Source organism: Theobroma umbraticum, unplaced genomic scaffold, assembly GCF_002168275.2.
Source record: "Theobroma umbraticum cultivar Fairchild unplaced genomic scaffold, ASM216827v3 scaffold_56.0, whole genome shotgun sequence".
NCBI classification, from domain to species: Eukaryota; Viridiplantae; Streptophyta; class Magnoliopsida; order Malvales; family Malvaceae; genus Theobroma; species Theobroma umbraticum.
In genome coordinates, this window is record NW_018397256.1 from 7276559 (window position 1) to 7293452 (window position 16894).

Genomic DNA, 16894 nt, shown 5'->3' on the forward strand with positions numbered 1-16894 from the left:
TAAAAAATATTAAAATAAAATATATATATATATATAATATAAGAATCAAAAAATAAAATAAAATATAAAAAATTAAAATTTATATAATATAAGTAAAATAAATTAAAATAAAATATATAATATAAAAAATATATTAAAGAAACAAAAATAAAATATATAAGATTATAATAATAAATGAAAATAAAATATATGACATTAAAAATATATTTCAGAAATTATATTATATAAAAATTAATAATAAAAAATATAAATATATTAAAAATAAAATATATAAGATTATAATAATAAATAAAAATAAAATATATGATATTAAAAATATATTTAAGAGATGATATTATATAAAAATTAATAATAAAAAATATAAATATATTAAATTTGTATTTTAATAACTAGAGGGTAATTTTGAAAATTAACATTACATTCCTAACAAAGTACTTGTAAACCAAACACTGTAATATTATTTTTTTATATTTTAATCATTATTTTTTTGTATATCAAACACTGTAATGTTATTTTCTCTGTAATTACATTATCTGCAATCACATTACCTGTAATCACATTGAATTGTACAATATCAAACGTCATTTAAGAGATTGCAAACAGGAGAACGAAAGAAATCAGCACATCAAAATTAACATTCGATAATTAAAATGTTTTCATGCAAGATATAAGTATGCAGAAACAAGGAAAGGAATAGAGAAATTCCGAGCTCAAGACAAGGCAACTGCATTCGACAGATCAATTCCCCAGATCAATTCCCAGACGACTTGATAACTTTCTTTTGCATTCCAAGACTTAGGAAAATGATAGCCATTGACTTAGAAAGACCATTGCCAGGGGAATTTACCTTCAAGGACCAGGAGACGATCTATTTTCTTCATTCAATAATATGTACATGCTCTTGTACAGATAGCCAACGTTCATTGGGCAAAACTTGGTCAATGTTGTTGGGCTGGGATCCTAGGTCATGAACCAGAAAGGGGGAGGCCACCATACGTTTGGGCCTCGACCAATCTGTGTTGGTAGTTCCTGCTGATGCAAACCGATACGTTTCTTTCAAGAACTTCCTCCACAGAAGAAGCCAGGCCATACTAATTAATGGCATAGTTCTTTGCCTTCCACTGATTATTATTTTACTATTATTATCATTATTAAAGTCCTAATTTTAATTGATTTTTCGTTTTAATTAAAAATGCACTCATTCCGAAGTTCTAAAAAAATGTGCACGCAAATCCTTTTATACTACTCTATCAGGTAAGGGTTTGAGCCAAAACTGAATTATTTTAGGCCGACATGTTTGCAGTTTGTCCCCACTTATGCTGCCTTGTCCTCTAAGAAAATAAATAACTAAATAAGAACAACTAAAAGTAAAATAATAGTATTTAGTTAACTTGCTGCGTTAACCATGATTATACCACATGGATTTGTGATCTTTAAGCATGCATTTGCGACGATTTCATTTATCAATGTCCTGGCTTTTGCCTTGCTGGTTGATTTATAATTAATATTAGCTTCTTTGAATAGTTTGTGTATATATGAATATATAGAATAATGGAAACTATTTGATAATAATTTTAATAAATAAAATATAAAAGATTCAACATTAAGAAATTAAGTGACAAATTTTAAAGTGAAAGAATAAAAGAAGATAAAAAATAAATGAAATCAAAAGAAAAGATAGGATTCAATAAAAAATTTGAATGTGAATAATTTTATAAATTATTAAAGGGTGAAGTGAAAGCACAATTTTACATACGAAGAAAACAAAGAGAGAAATTTGGTTTCATATCCTTTTGGTTCTATATGAATATGATAATTAGATTTGGCCTTATATTAGTGGCAACGGTTGGTTGGCCTGCAAATCTTGTATATTACTGTGCGTATCCTATCATTTTGATTATTAAAATGATCGTGAAAAACGTGAAATGATCAGAAATCAAAAAAATAAATAAAAAAGAAAACAATCTTTGTGAGAAACCAACCCCATCAAAATTTATTTACACTACACAATTGTACAGTTTAATGCTAGGGACGCAGGAATGAGCTGTTGTTTATTTGATCCATGGCGACTTATATGTGGATCTTATCATCAAAACCAGTCTTTGAGGACATAAGGCCGACTCTGAGATTCTCTCCAAATATTTATTGAGAATAGCAGATAATATATATATATATATATATTATAGTATAGTATAATCTTGTTTAGAGTAATACACTGCTAAGTGTCCAATACTTAACTCCATTGGCATCGCTCTCCTGAGGTTGATGAGAGATGGCTCTTCTTGCTGAAGAGGTGGTTTCACTGCCCAAGAGTGTCCAAGAAATGTCTGTTGATGGTGATGAACCAACATCCCATTACATAGTTAAAGATTCCTTTATTGGTTCTGCGGATGACCCTTCTCCATCCCTTTGTCCATTTCCAATCCTTGATATTAGTCACTTTTCCTCGCCTTCATCTTCCTTTCCTAAAACAGAAGTAGACAAGGAACTAGAGAAGCTCAAGTCAGCCCTCAGCTCCTCGGGTTGCTTCCAGGTTTTTGACCCTTAACTTAAAATTACAGTGGAAAAACATGCATTTCACAGCTAGACTAGGCATCCACAACAGACAATCTCCAGTTTTTAACATTATCTCTCCATCCTTATTGAGTTGAGCTATAGTTAATTAGAAAAATATTGTAAATATGATATATTAGTACTTCTCTCTAGAGTATTTTCCTTTCGATACAGGAGCTACACTTTGTTTGGTGATCTTGACCCTACTAGGGAGGTCAGACTCTATCTCTGTTTGTTACCCCTGCATGATATGATTGTTGTTCCTGTACGTGAAGTCCATGTCAGATGATAAATAAGAATGAAGAACCGCCTATTTCTGATTTTATACTAGAATTTAGATTTAGATTCTTCTTGTACTTGAATGAAGCTTCACTGGTTTTCAAAATTAGGCATGGTGTTGTTTCAACATTTCAGGCAATTGGTCACGGAATCTCAAGCTCATTCCTTGACAAAGTGCGTGACGTTGCAAAGCAATTTTTTGCACTCCCAGAGACAGAGAAGCAGAAATACGCCCGAGCAGTTAATGAATCTGAAGGTTATGGGAGTGACAGAATAGTTTCAGACAAGCAAGTTCTTGATTGGTCTCATCGCTTAACTCTTAGGGTGTTCCCAGAAGACAAAAGAAGGTTCAATCTTTGGCCAGAAAATCCGAATGATTTCAGGTATATATTTATCACTGAATTGCAACTCTGACAAAAGATTTTCTTCTCCCTCTGAAAGATAATCATCAATCTTTTTCTTCAAAAGAACGAAATTTATTCCGAGCCACCTACATGTTATGCTTACGATCTTAAGATGGAGGATATGTCAGTCAGGGAAGCTTTTCCCATCAACAATGTTAAACGATATGATTCAGAAGTAAACTAAACATTATTCCGCTTGCAGGGACATCATGGACGAGTATGCCTCGAGGATAAAGGTTGTGACTGACGTTGTATTTAAGGCAATGGCAAGGGCACTAAATTTGGAAGAAAACAGCTTCTTGAACCAGTTTGGAGACCGAGCCTTAATGCAAGCAAGGTTTAATTTCTATCCAAGCTGCTCAAGACCTGATCTGGTTCTTGGTGTCAAGCCTCATACAGATAGATCAGGAATCACAGTTCTCTTGCAAGACAGAGAAGTTGAAGGTCTTCAAGTTTTAGTAGATGACAAATGGGTCAAAGTTCCTGTAATTCCTCATGCCCTTGTTATCAATCTTGGAGATCAAATGCAGGTAAACCAATAGTCAAATTATTGGCATATTCTCATTTGGAGTAGTCCTTGCAGCTAGAGATCGCTAAATAAAACTTTCTATAATTAATTTCTTGGTACATCAATCGGCACTTTAACACCAAATAGAGATAGATAATGAATGCATTTGAATCTAACTTTGAATCTGCTGCTATTTGAATGCATGCAGATAATGAGTAATGGAATATTCGAGAGCCCAATGCACAGGGTAGTAACAAACTCGGAGAAGTTGAGGATATCTGTCGCCTTGTTTAATGAACCAGAACCAGAAAACGAGATTGGAGCTGTGGATGGCTTGGTGGATGAGAACAGGCCAAGGTTATATAGAAATGTGAAAAATTATGGTGCAATCAACTATGAATGCTATCAGAAAGGGATGATAGCACTTGACACAGTAAGAATTTAGCTCTTGTACCCCAACTGTTGAATGTCTAATTCACAACTCTGATCCTTGTCCGAAGTGATGCAAAATAATTTGGACAAGCTTTTAGTGGAGATCTTTGTCATGTAGCTTCTATTTTTGATATTGTCACAAATCCTTATTCAGACCTTTATTTTCCCTGAAATGTCCAATATGTGTGTAATCATAATAGAAAAACGATGACTTCATTGTCCTACTATATGAAACAGTTTCATCAAAGAATATTCCAACCATTGCAAGAAGTGTTCCTTTTTTTCATAAAATTTGGAAAGCTAGCATATCTTTCAGGTCGAATATTCACTTTGGAATTTTTGTTGCAGTTCAAATTACACTGAGTCTATAAAAACTAATCTACTTTTGGTTTGCTTTGGATTTTCGAGCGTTACATAGCTTGCAAATCAATGTGGCCAAGTGATGATTATTTCTAGTGTGACAGTCATGCTAAAATTTCTACTATTTCAACTAATATTCAATCCACATATATATAATTATTATTCATATTTTTAAATTCAACATCGGATAAATTTGATATGAATGCATTAATTAATGAATACATTAATATTTGTTGGTTTAAAAAAATTGCAAGGCAATTATATTTACATCTTTGAGGATATACTTTAATGTTTAAAGCTTAAAACTCTCTTAGTTTGAATCTTGAATTAAGAATGAGACTGGATTTATAGAATCGAAGGACTCCCTCATTAAGCAGTCCGCTTGTAAACAAAAGAAATTATACTGACAAAATTGTTCTGTTTCTCACCATAAGAGGTTGGACAAAGAAGCCGTCAATTTTACAAGATGATTCCTTATTTGAACAATCGCGCAACTAGTAAACTGTTTGATGAGTTGTTTAGCACAAGCAATGGTGAGAAGTTCCTCTCCTCTAAACCCTCTTACCCCATAATCACAAGCCTTATGGTACATTACTCAAGTTAGAAGGTCGGCCAAACCAACAGGCTATTATTCCAAAACCTTGAATCAGTCACCTGGATTAATCTTTTTCTTCAAAAGGAAACCATGCATGAACCCACATTAGTATATGATAACAATGCAATTTAATTTCTCGTCATCTTATAATAAATTCAAGGACAGCAGTCCAAACCACAACAGGACATAACTCTTTTGCATGTCGTACTAGTTCTCAAGCTGCAAAGCATCCTCATTGCTTGACATCAAACATGGCCGGCATGCCGCTTTCTTCTGATGGGGTTTCATTGTCCAAGAGTATTCAAGAGATGTCCATGAACGGTGATGAGCCACCCCCAGAATTTTATGTAAAAGACAGCAGTTTCAGATGCACAGATTATTCCGATCTTTCTGCATCAATTTCAGTACCGGTCATTGATATTAGTCTTCTGCCCTCCTCAAAAGATGAACTGGAAAAACTAAGACAGGCTCTCTGCTCGGGGGGTTGTTTCCAGGTTCTGTATTCTTTTCAAAAGTCCATGGAAATTGCATTGTCATGTTTTAGATAAAGGATATAGTATTCGTTTTCGTATTCTTCCCTTTCCTCTCCTTCTCTTCCATGAATGGTAAACCCTCAAATTTGCTTAGGTATTTCCGTTGACTCTCATGAAACTTAACGAATTCATATTTTCTCTTGAAATTGTGTTGTGCGCCAGGCTGTTGGCCATGGGATCTCCAATTCATTTATTGACAAGGTCCGTGAAGTTGCAAAACAATTTTTTGGATTTCCACAGGAAGAGAAGCAGAAGTACTCCAGAGCAGTTAATGAGGTTGAGGGTTATGGCCATGATCTGATAGTCTCAGAAAAGCAAGTTCTTGACTGGAACAGTCGCTTGTTTCTAAGGGTATTTCCTGAACATCAAAGAAAGCTCAATCTCTGGCCAGAAAACCCAAATAATTTCAGGTATAATTTTTATTTTTTGCTATGTTTCTCAAATATTTGTTAATTAAGAAAAGAAAATGAATTTTTGGGATAAAATTGTGCTCTTAGGGCTCAAATTGCTCCTAATAGAAAAGCAATAATAAAAAATGCTGCCCTTCAACAAAGTAAATAAACTATCATGTTTGAACCAAACTTTACTTCTGATGTAGTTGCAATCTAATAGTTTGTGTTTTGTGAGAAGTTGCATTTTCTTGAAGAACTTGAACTAGGAGTTGAATTCTTGCAGAGAGGTCTTGCATGAATATTCCATCAAGCTAAAGCAAATGATGGATCTTCTCTTTCAGGCCATGGCGAAATCACTGAACTTAGAAGAGAAAAGCTTTTCGGACCAGTTTGGAGACAATCCAGTGATGCAAGTCAGGTTTAACTTCTATCCACCTTGTTCAAGACCAGACAAGGTTCTTGGGATCAAGCCTCATTCTGATAGATCGGGTGTGACTGTCCTTTTGCAAGATGAAGAAGTGGAAGGTCTTCAAATTGTCAAAGATGACAGATGGAGCACAGTTCCTGTCATTCCTCATGCTCTTGTTGTTAATCTTGGTGATCAAATGCAGGTGTGTCTTAAACTTGGAGGTATAATTTTAAATTAGTATTTAGCATTCAGAATTTTGAACACTGTTATCTCTGAAGACAACACATATCCTCTGACAAATATGTTGCTGGTCTTTTACTTTGTACCTTTTACCCTTTTCTTACTGCTCATATACAAAACATGGCATTTATATTGTGGCAATTGAGAATACTATAACAAACTGTTTGAGGCTTTGAGCAACTCCTATTTATTTCACTCCTAATAAACCAAACAAGAGGTAAAGTTACTGTAATCTAACTTTTAAGTTCTTGGAAATTAGTAAGATTTCTTAACAGAAACCATGGCATTGACCGCCAAGAAAATAAAACAGAAGAAATAGAAATTATAACATCAATCATAATTGCATCTAATAATTCTACAGCATAGAAGTCACCGGCAAAGTGAAAAGCAGTGCATAATTTGTTTGATTTACATTAATTTGGTGCAGATAATGAGTAATGGAATCTTCAAGAGCCCAATGCACAGGGTGGTGACAAACACAGACAAGTTAAGGATATCTGTGGCCATGTTTCATGAGGCAGAGCCAGATAAGGAGATAGGACCCGTCGAAGGCTTGATAGATGATAACAGGCCAAGGTTATATAGAAATGTGAAAAATTATGCTTCTTTCAATTATGAGTGCTTTCAGAAAGGCAAAGTAGCTCTTGAGGAAGTAAAATTTCATGCATAAGAGTATGTGATCAACTGATCATGTAAGGATTATGGCTCTTTCGTGGAAGCAGATTCTGATGCATGCTTAGCAGCGTCCTGCATCAGCAAGAAAGTAAGAACAAGTGTTAGGTTATTGTTGTGATGCTTAGAAGGTAACTTCATTAAGGCTATTTATTTTTCACTAGTGCTTTACGTGATTATCCAGAAGCTGGAAGGGAAAGAATTATAATTGCAGCTTTAATTGAGACTATGATGTGTTGAGAATTTAAGCATATCGAAGCTTGAAGTTTAGCTAAAAGATTTCTCACTCTTTACTGATATAATTGACAAAACTATGTGATTAGTCTAAATGTGGGAGCAAGCTTTCGTGCATAGAACTTGATTTCAGTTTCTCTGCAGCAGATTATAAGGACTAAGAATTCATATCAAACTTAAAATCTGACTCTTCTAACCAATGCCAGAAATGTCATAAATTCCCTTGAGATGGTCACATAATATGCATGTTAGTCAATTTTATTGTCAAAATAGAATTCTGTCAAAAAACAAATCTTTTTACCTGGTCACCAGCACTAGGATGTTGTAACAGAATGAATGAATGAATAGGGGAATATATGAGAATCTTACTATATAAATTTTATGATCCAAATTTAAATCGGGATTAGAACAGTCTTTTGGTTTGGGCATTGGTGCTGAAACATCGAAGTTGATATCAAATCATATGAGTTAATGAGTCAGTGGAATTTTTAGGGGCTTACTGTACAGGATGGTGGCAAATTCAAAGAGCTAAAAGGACATTGTTCTACTTTTCAGATCCAGAGGTGGAGATAGATCCAGCTGAAAATGTGATAGATGAAAAAGCTACAATTGCACAGGGCGCTGAGATTTGAGTGCTGCTTTGGAAGTTGAAAGATAGCACTTGACACTGTCAGAATATAGAAGGCCATAATCATTTCGACTTGTTTGCTCCAATAACTGGGCTTTGAGACTCTTCTCTATTAACAGAGCATGCGTTCTGTTGATGTTTATTGCTTGTTCTTCCTCTTTGTGATGGTGAAAATAAGGCACTGGATCATCTTCTAAATAATGTAGAAACCAAGAAATACCATTTATTCTCTCTTTTTCTTCCACTCTTTCCGGCTGAATGAATGAGGATTCATCGGAGCTGTCACCAAGGAAAGAGCCCAAATGTAGCAACTCAAGGTTAAATCCTTCCTACCCCAACTTAACAGTGACCAACTGAATATAGTTTTCACTCTCCCCCAGATCTTTCTGAACTTTCAAGATGCAATGTTGGTTTGCTAAATTCCAACTTGTCCTGATTGCATAGTTGAATACTACTTTTTACACTGTCAAACTGCCCGGCTGGGCCAGACTGAATTATTCAATAATACACGGTTGTCTGTCAACAAAGACAGCACCTTCGCCTGTTGTCACAGCTTAAAATATGATAGTTCATGATATCTCCGACCCACCTCCCTGTTTAATATTAGAATAATTACAAAAATTTTCAAAAAAAGAAGCGAGTTGACTCGCTGTTTTTCATGGTTCTGTCCAATGGTTGGCTCCTTCAACGTTGATGTAAATAGGGACCATCAGTTTGGATTATAATTCTTTTTCCCCGGCGATTGGAGTTGTCAAGGCTAACGGAGAAAACCAAGCTTCCAATACTATGAGGTTTCGGATAGGGAAAAGCCTTACTAACAATCATATTTCTAGTCTTAAATGAAGTTTGCACAAAATACTTTAAAAGGCAGTGGACAGAGTCATTAATGACCTCACCCTCACCCAGATACTGTTAAAGCAAAGAAGTCATGAATGACGACAGGCGGAAAACTAATAAGGCAAAGAAATACTTACGAAGATAGAAAACACAGAACAACTTGAAACGGGCTATTAGTTTTGTCAACTGTCCCTTCACCAGAAAGGGAAGTGTTTACCTCTTTTTGTGTATTTGGTCTAGAGGTTCATAATTCTAGCCTTGGCTCATTAACTAGTGGCTATAACTGCAAGCTCCAGAAGGCTTGAACTAGCAAATTCCTCAGGCCTTAAGACAAAACCCGCTCTAGGTTAACACTATCATCATCACAGCAACGCAACCTGAAAAGTGTGTACCATTCCCTGTTACTTTCTGAGGCAATATGGCTGAACCTCCCCCTCCTGTTGAGCTTCAACCACAAGCCCAAACTGTGCAGGAACTGGCGGCTACCAACAGGAACGACGTCCCGGAAAGATACATCCGTAAAGGCGATAATGGTGGAGTCCTAGATGATTCTTTTCCCCTGTTGGACGTACCGACTGTCGATTTTGGTCTCCTTGCATCTTCAACTGCAGGAGGAGAAGAACTAGAGAAACTTAGATCAGCTCTCAGCTCTTGTGGTTGCATCCAGGTCTGCTTTCTAGCACTTTTCTGTAGAAAATTACCTGTTAAAAACTGCATGAAATTACAGAACATTGCAGATTTTACTGTAGTTTAACTTTCAGTGCGTGAACATACAAGTCTAAAAGTAGCTCAATTCCTTGGGAATTCAACTGCTCATCAGTCAAAATTTGTTTATGACTTTTACATGAACATAAAGCATTGAGAGAATCAGTAGGATTAAGCATCTGATTTAAGCTGGTTAAGGCATCTTTTAATATTCGATCATCAAGTATCTTATAGCATGAGCCATTAAGCACTCTCAGAGTACAGGAGTAATGACAAAAATTAGTTAGCAATTTCAATCTCTTTTAACTTCAATTCTGAGAATTATTCTACGAGCTTCAGGCAATCAATCATGGAATTACAAGTGCATTTCTGGACGAATTGCGAGAAGTTGCTCGGCAATTCTTTGCTCTTCCAATGGAAGACAAGAAGAAATACTCCAGAGAAATTGGCAGCACTGAAGGGTACGGGAATGACATGATTCTGTCTGAGCATCAAACACTCGATTGGACTGATCGATTATATCTTATACTGAGCCCAGAAGATAAACGAACGCTCAAATTTTGGCCTGAAAATCCTGAAGCTTTTAGGTATTCTCGTTCTTGCCCATTATGTCCCAGCAACCCAAAACTTCCAAAAGTTAGACACCACTTTTGCTGCCAATACGACAAGAAAGTAAACAACAAGAATGAATTCTAGAAGTTATACCACTTAATCATATTTCTCATACCTTTTACAGGGGAATTTTACATGAATATTCGATGAAATTACAAGTAGTCGCTCAAGTCCTCTTAAAGGCAATGGCAAGATCACTGAACTTGGAGCAGAACCGCTTCTTGCACCAATATGGAGACCAAGCAACGACGCAAGCAAGATTCAACTTGTATCCCATATGTCCAAGGCCTGATCTAGTTCTTGGGGTCAAACCTCATGCAGATGGATCAGCAATCACTATGCTATTGCAAGACAAAGAAGTGGAAGATCTTCAAATCCTGAAAGATGATCAATGGGTTAGCGTTCCAATCATTCCTCAAGCCCTTCTGATCAATGTAGGTGATCAAGTAGAGGTAATGACCCCGATGATCTCATAATTAATAAGCTTTTCTATTCGAGTAGACCGATTAGTACCACTTGGCTGATTTATCAAGCTAAAACTTTTAACATTACTTGATAAAACTTTTAGAAGTTCTCCGTTAAAAAGATAAATCATTTTCTGTTTCATATATAAATTTGTTGCTATAAATCAAGAATAGATGACAGTAATTGACATGTGACTTTAAATAGATAATGAGCAATGGGATATTCAAGAGTCCATTACATAGAGTTGTGACAAACTCAGAAAGAGAGAGGATTACTCTGGCTGTTTTCTGCGTTCCACATCCAGATCAAGAGATTGAACCAGTGGAAGAGCTCATCACTGAGGCAAGTCCTAGATCATACAAGAAAGTTAAAGATTATGTCAGTATCTACTTCCAATACTACCAGAAAGGAAGGAGACCTATAGAAGCAGCACTACTTTGATGTTCCTGACAATTTTTTTTATTTTTTTTGGATTGTACTCAGAAGTGGCACCCAAAGCATTGAGAATTGAACCCAGTTATCGGTTAAACTTTAAGGAAATAAACAACTTTAGCTTCTGATATTAGTTTCATAAATTTTCTTAATTTACTCTTTGTGTATAATGTTGATCATGCCTAGTTTGCCTGGAAAAGGAGCTTCAAACCCTTTGTATGTACACTATATATATATATATATATATATATATATATATATATATATATCTTTTTTTTGAAAAAAGTCACTTTAATTGGGGACAAGTTCTTGTTGTTGTACCATGCAATAGCCCATTGGAATGCTATAAGCCCACGGCAATGGTTAAAGACACTCTGTTGTTCGTTAACACAGCTAAATCTGTTGAACAAAGAGAAGAGTATATCCGACTTTAAAAGACCTACAAAGAATGATGTTTAAGATCAGATATCTCAAGGTTCTAATAAGAATTGTTGATTGGTCTTTGCAAAGAAACAATCCATTGCATAATTATTATAAGTGAAACGCAGACAGGAGATTAAAGTACTAATAATGAATCAATGCATTTTCTCTTATTCATGATAATCACCACAATTAGATGTGGCCAATTATTTGGTGGAGCTCCTCCCATCAACAAAATGGAGTCCCACAATTGCTACAGAAAATAAATGATACAACAATCGCCCATCTCTCTTCCAAAGAATAAATGAACAAAAAATACTACAACATCCTCCGATATGTCATGATATCAGGAAACCGTGGGAAGAACTCAGACTATGGTAATTAAATAAATTCGACAAAACTTGGAGTGAAGCATCACATTTCCAGGGCCATAACTCACCTGAAATCAGATCATCAACATATCTTTCTTTCTTATGACTAGGACCATGCCCACCTCAGACCTTTCCTCTTGTCCTAAAGTTCTGTATTTCAGCGCTGATTGCTCTTTGTTAGTCTACCGTCTACACGGTCCATATAATTTATTCAGAAATTGAACTTCATCTTGGCGTCATGTGGTTCCCACAGTATGTAAAAAACTTTCAAAAAGAATTTACGTTTGCAGCTATGACAATGTGCATGAGGTTGGCACACCACCGATAAGGTCTTCTTTACTGCTGATTCCAGTGAGCCACCGGAGACCCAGTCACAATAATGCTGACAAAAAAATGTGAAATCCTTCACAAGAGTCAGTGACAATGCCAAATCAATATCAGAATGATACACTGATCAATAAATAAATAAACAAATACACACACACATGCATACAAGAAACATATGTATATATACAATATCAATCAGATTTATACTATTTGAAAGGGGAGAGAGAGAAAGAGGTAAAGTTAATGGGGCCAAATTTATTGTTTAGCGAAACAGATTTTAGCAGAGATGAAGTGAATATGATTGCAGCGCATAACATATTTGTGTCCTAGTAAAGATCCATGAATTATCAAGCCAATTAACCAAATAAAGCAATTAAGTCTAGCAGACAAAGTTATACATGAACCAGAACATGTATATGAAAGGGAAATAGTTGCAAGCCGTAATGGCTGCCAGGAGCAAAACTCCCATACCCTCCAGCAAAGCACCATCTTTACGTGTCAACTTTAAAGCCTTGATTTTAAAATTTTTGGTTTAAAAAGCTTTTTCAGCTTTTGACAATTAAATAACTATTAAAAATGACCCAAAAAATAGTAACAACCTACAATAAGATAAAGAAAGAATTAGCCAAACAACTTACATGTAAGACAAGAATATAGAGCTAACTGATTTTAACACTCTCTGGAGAAGATGAAAGTGCAGCACCATTTCGCTCAACAGATTTCTCCCTCAAAACTTCAAAGTTCTCTGAATTTCCAAACAGTTGCTTCCGAAGGACACCATGCAATCTACCAAAGAGCTGCTTCTTCAATGCCTCAAAGGCAAAATCCATTCTCTCAAGCTGTTCCATTGCATTCACATTGTACATAAACAGCCCATAATAAAGTTCAAAGCTGTCTCCAGCTGTATTCTCCACCAACTTCAACAAAGTATCATACCCTTTTGTGTTAATTGGCGTAGAATCCAATTCTAACTTCTCCAAAACCCTGCCCATTGTGTGGGTAATGAACTGTGACCCTGCTGCATGCCAATCGTGTTCTGCACAACTCATCTCCACCATTCGGCATCCTTCTCGTGCAAAAATATCAAGGAACCTATTACACCGAGCTACTCTTCTTTCATCACTTCCAACCCTCACTTTATCAAAAAGAAAAGGAAGAGAAGTCCACCCATTTTTACCACTTTCTGGTCCAAACATGGGATGCGTGCATAGAATATCAAAATCTGCTGGCAAATGTTGAAGAAACAAATTCCTTGGGAACTCTTTCACAGACAGCACATCAACAAACAAAGTACTTCTCTTCAATCTCTGAAGTGGCAATGACTTGAGAACTTTTTCAGTCGAAAGAATCGAGGTACACAGAAGAATAACTTCGGGATGTTCTTCACAAAGGTCATTAGTGTCAGAGAAGAAAGAAACCCCCAATTTCTGAGCTGCATCTCTGTAATCAGTTCTTGAATAAGCTAAAACCGAGTGGCCCTGGTGAGCCAGGGTTTTGGCAAGGAACTGACCAAAGTTTCCAAATCCAACAATTGCAATCTTGAGTTTTGAACTATCATCAACACTTTCAGATATCTTTCCTTTAAATTCATATGGTAGAATAGCATCTTGAGATCTGAAAGTTCCCGAAAAAGTTTGTAAATATATTACGCAAACAGATTTGGCAGCACAGTTTTCCCAACTTAATCTCTTCCAAGCAGTTTTACTGGTCTGCTAATACTAGATCAATGATAAACTCCACAAACATTACAAATTAAATCTGATATTAGAGAAGTCAAGGAAGAAAAAGAATATTGAAACTCATTCTTCCTAACAACTCAGTCCATGATCTTGATAGGTATTCCTAAAGCCAAATTTACTCCATACCTTTCTATGTCACACCAAACATTAACTAAATTGGGGGGGAAATTTTATCTACTTTCAAAAATATTCAACAAATGCGGTCCAGTAAAACAATGAAAGATTCTAAATTCTTATTTTGATCATTTTTCTTATTTAGTTTCACTTGAAATGGAAAGTCTTAAGTCTTTTAAAGCTAAAAGGACAACTACTATCATATGCCATATATGTTGAATTGAATCAACAATTAAAAAAAAAATAAAAGAGTAAAATGCAAGAACTAAAACCAGAATAATACAACCCATTACAAACTTACCTCAAAGCATTTGAGCTTGAAGCCAAAGCAGCACCATTTTTGTATCTAATCCCTTCCAAACTCTTTCCCTTCTCTCCATTCTCAAACAACTGTTTCCTCACAACATGATGCAACCTCCCAAAAAGCTCATTCCTCAAAGCATCAAAAGCCAAATCCAACCTCTCCACCATCTCCAAAGCACTCTTATTATACAGAAACAAGCCATAATACAAATCAAAGCTATCCCCACAAGTATTCTCAACCAATTCCAACAAAGCCTCATAACCCTTTGTATTAATCGGCGTTGACTCTAAACCTAACATATCCAACACCCTCCCAACCGTGTGTGTCACAAACTGTGACCCCGCTGCAAACTTGTCGTGTTCTTGACAGCTCATTTCCACCATTTTACAACCTTCACTTTTAAATATTCCGAGAAAATCTTCACACCTTTGAACCCTGGAAGATTCGTTTCCAATTCTAACCTTTTCGTAGACAAAGAAGAGGTCTTTCCAGCTTTGCTTGGCGCTTTGTGGTCCGAACATGGGATGGGAACAAATGATGTCGAAATCGGAGGGCAAGATATCAAGGAGAAGATTCTTGGCGAACTCTTTGACAGATAAAACGTCGACAAATAATGTGGACCGTTTCAGTCTTTGCAAAGGAAGAGATTTCAACACTTGTTCGGTCGAGATAATTGAAGTACAAAGGAGGATAACTTGTGGGTGTTGTTCACATAAGTCGTGGGGGTTTATAAAGAAGGAAACTCCCAAACTTTTAGCGAGATGAGAATAGTCGGATCTCGAGTAGGCTAAAATTTTATGGCCTTGAGAGATGAGAGTTTTAGCTAGAAATTGGCCATAGTTGCCAAAGCCTATAATAGCTATCTTGAGGTTAGAAACAGGTCGGACATGTTCTTGGGCGGGTTTAGCGAAGGTGGTGGTGGAGGAACAACACTTTATGGGAAGTAGTGTGGAGGAATGAAGGGAAATGGGTTTTGTTGATGTTGGGAGCAAAAAGAGAGATTGGAGGAAAGGTAGCGAGTGTGAAGAAAGTAGGAAAGGAGAGGGTTTTGCAAGGGATTGATGGAGAGAAGGAAGAGAAATCATTCTTAGTTTTTCAGAGAGAATTCTAGTAATGGAGGCAAAAATGGCAATCAGCAACTAGACCGTGGAAGGGTTTGGCCTTTAGGGCTTTGAAGGACTAGGGTTTTCTTTTTCTGAACTGTTTTTGTTTTTTTCCTATTTTATTTTCTCTTTGAATACTCACAACGCAATTGAGGAAGGAAGTTACCTGTGGTGTTTCTGGAGTTCCATATATGAAAATGAAACTCTAATTTGGTGTAGAAAAAAAAACGTGGAGAACAGATAAACACTCTCGTCATAAAATAAAATAAAATACAAAGATCACTCAATTTTTTATCATAATTATATATTAATTTATTAATTTTTAAAATTAACATTTAATCAAAATTATATAAGTGTCGTCGTTTAAATATAAAATATTTGAAAAGCTTTTTTTTTTTTTTCTAATCAATGCTTCTTTATATCGGTCATACTAAATATTACTAAATCTTCTCCTAAACCGCGAGTGACTAGCAAAAAGAATTTTTGTTTTAAAAAATATATATATAATTTTTTAAAAAATATATAATTTATTATAATAATATTTTTATAAAATTAATAAAAAATAAAATTATTATAAAAATATTATCACATCATCAAATTAATAAAATTATTGATAATTGACTATACAAAATTTATGTATCTAATAAAAATATTTTTTTGAGGTAAAATATTCATTTTGAAAATTGATAGACTTATATATAATTATGATCAAAAGTGAAGAGATTAGTGTATTTTACTCAAAAAGATGATAATCATATGATTATTTCTGCCCTTTTATCTTTCCTAATTAATTGTTCAATTACAATTTCTTCTAATGAATCATGTAAGCTTCAAATTTTAAATATAAAGTCTTAAAACTGTTTAATTACAATATGTAATGCACTTACACTACATTTGATAGAAAAAAAAGTAAATGGGGATATTGATTTTTCCTTTGATTTTTTCTTATTATTATATTCAAATTATTTCAATGCATCTTTTTGAATTGCTTAACATTGAACTCCGACTTTTTAAATTTTTAAAATCTTGGCCCCTCATTGTTAAATCATTTTTGCTTCTTTACTTTGTCTATTTTGTTCTTCCTACCAAACACAACAATAATTAAATGATAGAAATACTCGCCAAATTCTTATATTCATATATTTTGTTCAATTTAGTATCTGTATTCAAAATCAAAATAATTTAATCATTTGATTTTAAAAATTATTTTAATTTAGTTCCTTCTA

General features: G+C 34.9%; 4 protein-coding genes and 1 long non-coding RNA gene across 7 annotated transcripts; 3 read left to right on the top strand and 2 right to left on the bottom strand.

The window, feature by feature from the left end:
- Positions 1 to 2272: 2272 nt before the first annotated feature.
- LOC149527529 (protein SRG1-like) lies at positions 2273 to 4189 on the top strand. The gene is made up of 4 exons (XM_089782569.1): positions 2273 to 2533; positions 2968 to 3215; positions 3439 to 3766; positions 3953 to 4189. The coding sequence occupies exons 1-4, from the start codon at positions 2273 to 2275 to the stop codon at positions 4187 to 4189; spliced, it is 1074 nt and encodes a 357-aa protein (XP_089638695.1).
- A 1051-nt stretch (positions 4190 to 5240) lies between these two features.
- Positions 5241 to 8740, top strand: LOC110411504 (protein LATERAL BRANCHING OXIDOREDUCTASE 1-like). Of its 2 annotated transcripts, XR_016350896.1 has the most exons (5): positions 5241 to 5625; positions 5827 to 6074; positions 6340 to 6667; positions 7133 to 7508; positions 8167 to 8740. XR_016350896.1 is itself a non-coding variant. In XM_021421691.2 (4 exons), exons 1-4 carry the CDS (start codon positions 5383 to 5385, stop codon positions 7373 to 7375), a joined length of 1062 nt encoding a protein of 353 aa, XP_021277366.2. In that variant the 5' UTR covers positions 5241 to 5382; the 3' UTR covers positions 7376 to 8121. The 2 variants fall into 2 exon arrangements, 1 of the variants encoding a protein (XP_021277366.2); XM_021421691.2 differs by lacking the exon at positions 8167 to 8740 and having other exon boundaries at positions 7133 to 8121.
- Positions 8741 to 8975: 235 nt separating this feature from the next.
- On the top strand, positions 8976 to 11465 carry LOC110411505 (protein LATERAL BRANCHING OXIDOREDUCTASE 1-like). The gene is made up of 4 exons (XM_021421692.2): positions 8976 to 9743; positions 10121 to 10368; positions 10518 to 10845; positions 11063 to 11465. The coding sequence occupies exons 1-4, from the start codon at positions 9495 to 9497 to the stop codon at positions 11297 to 11299; spliced, it is 1062 nt and encodes a 353-aa protein (XP_021277367.1). The 5' UTR covers positions 8976 to 9494; the 3' UTR covers positions 11300 to 11465.
- Positions 10630 to 11692, bottom strand: LOC149527530 (uncharacterized). The gene is made up of 3 exons (XR_016350883.1): positions 11612 to 11692; positions 11134 to 11207; positions 10630 to 10770 (listed from the first exon to the last, which is right to left on the bottom strand). It is a non-coding gene; the product is annotated as an uncharacterized LOC149527530 (long non-coding RNA).
- A 160-nt stretch (positions 11693 to 11852) lies between these two features.
- Positions 11853 to 15812, bottom strand: LOC110411104 (arogenate dehydrogenase 1, chloroplastic-like). 2 transcript variants are annotated; one of them, XM_021421127.1, is made up of 3 exons: positions 14563 to 15812; positions 13047 to 14022; positions 11853 to 12484 (listed from the first exon to the last, which is right to left on the bottom strand). In XM_021421127.1, the coding sequence occupies exons 1-2, from the start codon at positions 15648 to 15650 to the stop codon at positions 13068 to 13070; spliced, it is 2043 nt and encodes a 680-aa protein (XP_021276802.1). In that variant the 5' UTR covers positions 15651 to 15812; the 3' UTR covers positions 11853 to 12484; positions 13047 to 13067. The 2 variants fall into 2 exon arrangements, with proteins under 2 accessions (XP_021276802.1, XP_021276801.1); XM_021421126.2 differs by having other exon boundaries at positions 11853 to 12463; positions 14563 to 15811.
- Positions 15813 to 16894: the final 1082 nt, after the last annotated feature.

What these genes read in the sequence shown, in the direction of transcription:
- LOC110411504 (XM_021421691.2), top strand. Translation starts at nt 5,383, where the DNA reads ATGGCCGGCATGCCGCTTTCTTCTGATGGGGTTTCATTGTCCAAGAGT. An exon ending in GCTCGGGGGGTTGTTTCCAG is followed by an intron (nt 5,626 to 5,826) that starts GTTCTGTATTCT and finishes GTTGTGCGCCAG; the next exon opens with GCTGTTGGCCATGGGATCTC. An exon ending in ATCTTGGTGATCAAATGCAG is followed by an intron (nt 6,668 to 7,132) that starts GTGTGTCTTAAA and finishes AATTTGGTGCAG; the next exon opens with ATAATGAGTAATGGAATCTT.
- LOC110411104 (XM_021421127.1), bottom strand. Translation starts at nt 15,650, where the DNA reads ATGATTTCTCTTCCTTCTCTCCATCAATCCCTTGCAAAACCCTCTCCT. An exon ending in TCAAGCTCAAATGCTTTGAG is followed by an intron (nt 14,023 to 14,562) that starts GTAAGTTTGTAA and finishes GGGAACTTTCAG; the next exon opens with ATCTCAAGATGCTATTCTAC.
- LOC149527529 (XM_089782569.1), top strand. Translation starts at nt 2,273, where the DNA reads ATGGCTCTTCTTGCTGAAGAGGTGGTTTCACTGCCCAAGAGTGTCCAA. An exon ending in GAAAATCCGAATGATTTCAG is followed by an intron (nt 3,216 to 3,438) that starts GTATATATTTAT and finishes TTCCGCTTGCAG; the next exon opens with GGACATCATGGACGAGTATG. An exon ending in ATCTTGGAGATCAAATGCAG is followed by an intron (nt 3,767 to 3,952) that starts GTAAACCAATAG and finishes GAATGCATGCAG; the next exon opens with ATAATGAGTAATGGAATATT.
- LOC110411505 (XM_021421692.2), top strand. Translation starts at nt 9,495, where the DNA reads ATGGCTGAACCTCCCCCTCCTGTTGAGCTTCAACCACAAGCCCAAACT. An exon ending in GAAAATCCTGAAGCTTTTAG is followed by an intron (nt 10,369 to 10,517) that starts GTATTCTCGTTC and finishes TACCTTTTACAG; the next exon opens with GGGAATTTTACATGAATATT. An exon ending in ATGTAGGTGATCAAGTAGAG is followed by an intron (nt 10,846 to 11,062) that starts GTAATGACCCCG and finishes GACTTTAAATAG; the next exon opens with ATAATGAGCAATGGGATATT.